At 48.8% G+C, this 5657-nt stretch overlaps 1 protein-coding gene across 1 annotated transcript in view; it reads right to left on the reverse strand.

The window, feature by feature from the left end:
* The window catches only part of TNFSF8 (tumor necrosis factor superfamily member 8), a 20232-nt gene extending 14992 nt beyond the window's left edge, over positions 1–5240 (reverse strand). Inside the window, exon 1 of the mRNA XM_008638358.2 lies at positions 4777–5240. Within this exon, the coding sequence (XP_008636580.1) occupies positions 4777–4971 (195 nt within the window). The 5' untranslated portion in view covers positions 4972–5240. The remainder of the gene's footprint in view (positions 1–4776) is intronic.
* Between the last annotated feature and the right edge of the window lie 417 nt (positions 5241–5657).

A 5657-nucleotide genomic window follows, 5' to 3' on the forward strand; every position in this document is an offset into this window, starting at 1 on the left:
AAGATATTTTAGGTGACAGTAAAAGGATGCTCTGCCCCCAGTGAGATTACACTCCATGAAATCAGGCAGCCAGGGAGCCTTGCTGATGACCCAGAGCCTGCTCTGCACTCAGGGCATAAAAACAAAATTAAAATGGACTAAAGGCATTGTGTTCTCACCTGGGAGGGCTCCCAGCGAGTCAAACCAGCACATACCAATGCAATTTATTTTAGTGACAACTGAGTAGGTACTGAAACAAACCTTTACAACTTCCTTTGAAATATTACTGGTGTTATTTCTTTCTTTTCCAGCAGCAAGAATATTGCATGTAATGCTGTCACTTGGAATGCAAGGAGGCACACATGAGGAACCCAAACAGATGAAATTCCACAGTGCCAGCTCAGAGAGAATTCAAGACGACGAATTTCACCCTGTCTGGAGTGATCTGGGGGCTCATGATGAAGGAGCTCAGTCTTTACTCAGCAAGCAGAATAATTTGAGTTTGCTTTATTAGAGAGAATGATAATCAGGTGCCAGTAAAAATGATTTATTTCTTCTTTCCCTTAATTGTTTTACAAGAAATTTTCTCAAGCTGAGACAGAATAAAGGGTCATTCTAAATTCCTGTGTCACAACAGTGAATATTCATTGAACCAGACACCTCTGACCACTGTGAGGGTGGGCAGGCCCTGGCACAGGGTGCCCAGAGCAGCTGTGGCTGCCCCTGGATCCCTGGCAGTGTCCAAGGCCAGGCTGGACAGGGCTTGGAGCAGCCTGGGACAGTGGGAGGTGTCCCTGCCCATGGCAGGGGGTGGGAATGGGATGAGTTTTAAGGTCCTTTCAAACCCAGGCCAGGCTGGGATACTGTGAAGTCTTCATCTATCTCTAGAAAGTCCAAGAAAATCCCCCCAAACCACAGTCCCCATAACGGGCCTGGGCTCAAGAGTGCATCCACGTGGCAGCTCCGTGGGGAAGAGCTCTTTGGTCCTCTCAAAGGAAATTATTCAATTTAAAAAGGAACCTCAAGGCTCTCCCGTGCTCCTGCTCTGCATCAAACCATCCTGATGTCAGCAGGGGGATTTTACAGCTCATACCAGGGCTATGATGGCAGGGGCCTGCCCAGGGGGTTTGGAGTGCCCATCCCTGGAGGTGCCCAAGGAAGGCCTGGAGGTGGCACTCAGGGCTCTGGGCTGGGGACAAGGAGGGGATCAGGCACAGCTTGGTCTCGATGGCCTTGGAGGGCTTTTCCAGCCTCAATGACCCTGGGATTTATTTTAGGACCTGACTCTGGCTGGGGAGGAAGGAAGGTGGGGGCAAATGTTGAAGCTGGACATGAAAACTCCAGAAAACAGAGCACTGCCCCCACAGCTCATCTGATAACGAGCCTGACAGGAGACACAGCCCTGGGTGAAAATCAGTTTCTCCTGTGCTGACCAAAGGTATTAAAGAGGCACCTCCAGACAGCAGGTGGCTGTCACTGCCCAGAACACCCACAGCAAGAGCTGGGCCAGTGCAGTTTCCTCTAAAATGCCTCAGTGGGTTTCCTGTAGTGCTCAACGAGTGGGAAATCTGCTTTTAGGGGAAATTTCAGTATTTTAATTTTTTTTTTTAATTTTATTTTATTTTTCTTTCTGTCAAGGTTGCCACCAGAGGGGGCCAACAGGTCCCTATTGGGGCACCTGGAGCCACAATGAGTTTTAAGGAGCCATAAAACCCCAATAAATCATGCAGGATCGTGCTGGTTGCTGTAAGAGTGACTCACAAATCTACTGCTAAAGGTTTTTAACAGCCTTGAAGAGCAGAGCAGCAAACAGAAAAACCTGCTCTGACCTTTAGTATTTGCCACATTGGTGATAAAAAGGTTTTCCCATACAATTTAGAGGTTCAATATGTGAAGGCTACAAAATCCAGAGCAGTGATGGACTAACCCAGATCAGGGATTCTGGACATTCACACAGAATTTGTTAACGGGAGGCTCAGGTGTCTGATGAACCTTCCTGTACAGCACCAGACTTGTGAAGGTCTGTGTGCCTTAAAATGACATTTTCCAGCCCTTCCTGTCCCATTCCTTGTCACTGGTTTCACGGCTCTCTCTCTCTATACACCTAAATATCTGTAGAGATGTGTATTTGTACATGTATCCAGCAGCAGAGGATGCAGCAGGCAGAAGGGCAGAGGGTTTAACACACTTAGTGTTAAGAAGAAAAATGATGCCTCCAGACAACCTTACAGGGACTATTCTCATTCCAGAGGAAAACAAAGTCACTTGTAAAAGACTGGCAATGGCCTGAAGCCAGGTGGTTCTGCAGATGAGAGCTGAAGAAATGAACTGACTTCAGCACTGCAAAGAGTTCCAAAAAACCAGAGTTTAGCTCCAAAAATGACCCTTGCCAGATGTGGCACTGATGTGCTGTGCTACCCTTCTTGAAAACAAGGCGTAAAGGAAATTTCTTGGGGTGCTGGAAAGTGGGGAGGTGTGATAATGTCTATTAGAGGTACTGTAGGATTCAGAGAAGCAGCTTTGAATCATAGTTGCCTTTTTCATTTAGCCTTTCATGTCGTGTTTCCCTCCTTTGGAGCACCCAGGTTGTGGGTGTTGCAAGTGCCTGGTTTCTGCAGATTTTGATTTTTCTTTTCCAGTCTGTCTTCCTTCATCTTAAATTAGGCAATTATGAATTGGTCAAAAGGCAGACAAGCATCCTGTGCCTGTGATGGGGGCAGGGACAGTGCGATCCTGCCACCACAAGCCTCCTCTGAATGCTGTGGCACCCAAGGGTCCAACCCCTGCATTGTCCCTGTGACCCTCAAACACCCCTTGGGCAGAGGGAAATAAAAGCTTCTCTCTCAGCTCAGCAGAAGGAGGGTGCGGAGTGGCCCCTGAACTCAGGGACCACTCACACAATCCAGCTGATAACATCTGGAGGGGAAACCTGATTGTCCCAAGGGGATGATCACACAAAATGTTGCTCCTTTTGTCACAGGTATAAAGAAAATAATGAAGTCAGCTGGTGAGGCTCTGATCCCTACAGCAACTCAGGGTCCACAGGGCTCCAAGGATTCCCCAGCCCCTCAGGTCCTGGCAGCTGCTGCAGTCAAGGCTGGAGATGCTCAGCCCAGCCACAGCCGTGATTCCCAAAAGGTTCTGTGCCCAGCCTTGCTCGGACAGTGCAGCCAAGAGCTGAGGTGTTTTGGGAGCAGGCCTGGAGCTCCCCACAGAACCTGTCCCACAGAACCAACACTTCTTTTCTGCTCTGGGAATTCAGGACCAGTCACAGATGGGGGATGACTGTTCTGCTTCTGAACTCCCTGAGAGCAAACCATGATCTATGTTTTTACTGCCAAATTCTCCTCAGAGCATAAAATTGCTGCTTGGTTTTATTTGTTCCTAACACCCCTCAGCTTCTTACTCCCTCCTTCAGCCAAGTTCATTTTCAAAGCAGCTGCAATGGTGTCGTTACTCTTTTAAGTCAAAACCTTGCCTCTTTCAGTAATCTTGTTCCTCTGGCAACTCCTATAACTGCTTTATCCTGATGGAGAGGTGATTTAATGCTCACTTCCATGATAACTACAAATGAAAGCCTCATTATACAGCAAAGCTGTGGCAAGTCTGTAATTACCCAGACTGTTCTTTTAAAGATCTCCCTTGATATCCCACTATTTCTCACTTATAAACCCCATGTCTCATGGCAAGTGTCCTCGAAGTGCTTCTCTTCTGGGAGAACACTGATTACAGGTAAATGATTCCTCTCTTGAAGGAGGATCAGTCAAGCCTTCCTGGTTTAATTTCTGGCTAATGTTTGTACGTGGGCACACAAATTGCACAGGGTAAATTTAGCAGGAGAAAATATTGAGTCAAAGGATCATGGTTTTTTTTCCATAGCAGTTCCCCCAGCAGCCCCGTGCTGGAGCTTTCCCTCTATGAATTCAGGTACCTCGGCACTTTGGTTTTTGCAATAAGATTCCACAGCCTATGGGACTTCTACTCTGGCATTGTACCTTGGTAAAGTTAATGGCAATGCCCTTACAAGGTCAGAAATTCACTTTTTATCCTCACAGCCATCTGTATCTCTGCTCTGGCTGTCACTGGTTCCCCATCAACCCCAGCTCCATCCAAGAGCAATCTTTTATTTTAAGAACTTAAAAATGCCTGTAAGCAGAGGGAAAAGTTGTTTTTGTGTGACTTTGTGTCGCTCACATCCTTTCTACAGCTCTGGTTGCGCATTAAAAATCACACCCAAGGCAGGACTGAGGGGACAGGGGACAGGAGGGAGTTCCTTGGCCCCCAGCACTGCTCTGGGCGCTTCAGGACAGCTCTGCCTCACCACAGCAGCAGCAGCACCACAGGGTGTCACACAGAGCTGTGGCATGTCTCCTGCTGGAGCCCATTACTATTTCAGAGGAGCAGAGCAGACCAAACCATCTCAAACTGTGGCTGTCTCAAAAAAGCAACAGGAGACACACATCAAACTAGGCAGGACAGAGGCTGCTTGGCACCTTGGATCAGGAGCTTTCTCTTTCCATTTACAGAGTAGGAATTGTGTGCAAAGAATAAATGCTGTCTGTGGAGAAAGGTCTTCTTTTTCTTAAGTTCTTTACCATGTGTTTCATCTTTTGCCCAAATTTATGTGTGTGCATTTATAACAGAGGTAGGAACTGTTCTTCAGGACGGAAAAGGAAAGGAAAAAGGAAAGGAAATAGGAAAAAAGAAAGGAGAGGAGAGGAGAGGAGAGGAGAGGAGAGGAGAGGAGAGGAGAGGAAAAAGAAAAGAAAATAGAAAGTCAATGAATCAATCTCTTACCGTCCTCTGGACGACCAGGACCATGATGGTGGCCAAGGCAAAGACAAGCAACACACCCAGCGTGGCGATGATGAAATATAAACAGACTTTGTTAGTGGCCCCAAGCCTCCTGGGAACTGTGTCTTCATTCACATTCATGGCTGATTCATGCGAGTCCTTCACCTGAGAAAGTGTTTGCTCCTGTGCCTGGCACATTCTTATATAGCTCTCGAGGCACTGCTCTGGGTCTCCCCTCGATTGGGTTCAAGTTGCAGCCCATCTCTGCTCCTGGCAGGATTTTCCCCCTTCATCCTGGCTCATGTGATCTGGAAAAAAAACTTCATCACTTGCTCTACGAAGAAAGAGGGCCCCGGGGGCGTGAGGCAGGACGCAGCTGTGAGCAGGGGAAGGAGCTTCATGTTCTTGCTCAGGGATTTCTCCGCCGAGCTCCGTGCGCAGCAGCCGAGCTTTCCGATGTCAGAAGGTGAACAAGCTACACTCGGGCTCAGGGAGTCTCCCCGAGCTCTGCCTTCCTGCTGTGCACTGGAACCTCTCCTGCCTCCCGACAGGGAGCGACCTGCAGAGCTCTGTGCCCACAGGTGACCTTTGGTGTGCCCACAGGTGAAGATGGTTCTGCCCTGCGGTGCCCCAAGCACGGCGTCCCCAGGCAGGTGAGGGAGGGAGGGAGGGAGGGAGGAGATGGTTCTGCTCTGCCCTGCACTGGTGCAGCCCCACCTCGAGCCCTGGGAGCAGTTTTGGGCACCTCAGCAGGAGAAGGACATCAGACTCTGAGGGTGCGTCCAGGGGAGGTGAAAAAGGCACCAAGGCAGGACTTGTGAGGAGCACCTGAGGTCACTTGGTGCGGAAGGTATCTAGAACAGGCAGCAACAACTTGGTTTGTT

This window comes from Corvus brachyrhynchos, unplaced genomic scaffold, assembly GCF_000691975.1.
Source record: "Corvus brachyrhynchos isolate BGI_N302 unplaced genomic scaffold, ASM69197v1 scaffold305, whole genome shotgun sequence".
NCBI lineage: Eukaryota > Metazoa > Chordata > Aves > Passeriformes > Corvidae > Corvus > Corvus brachyrhynchos.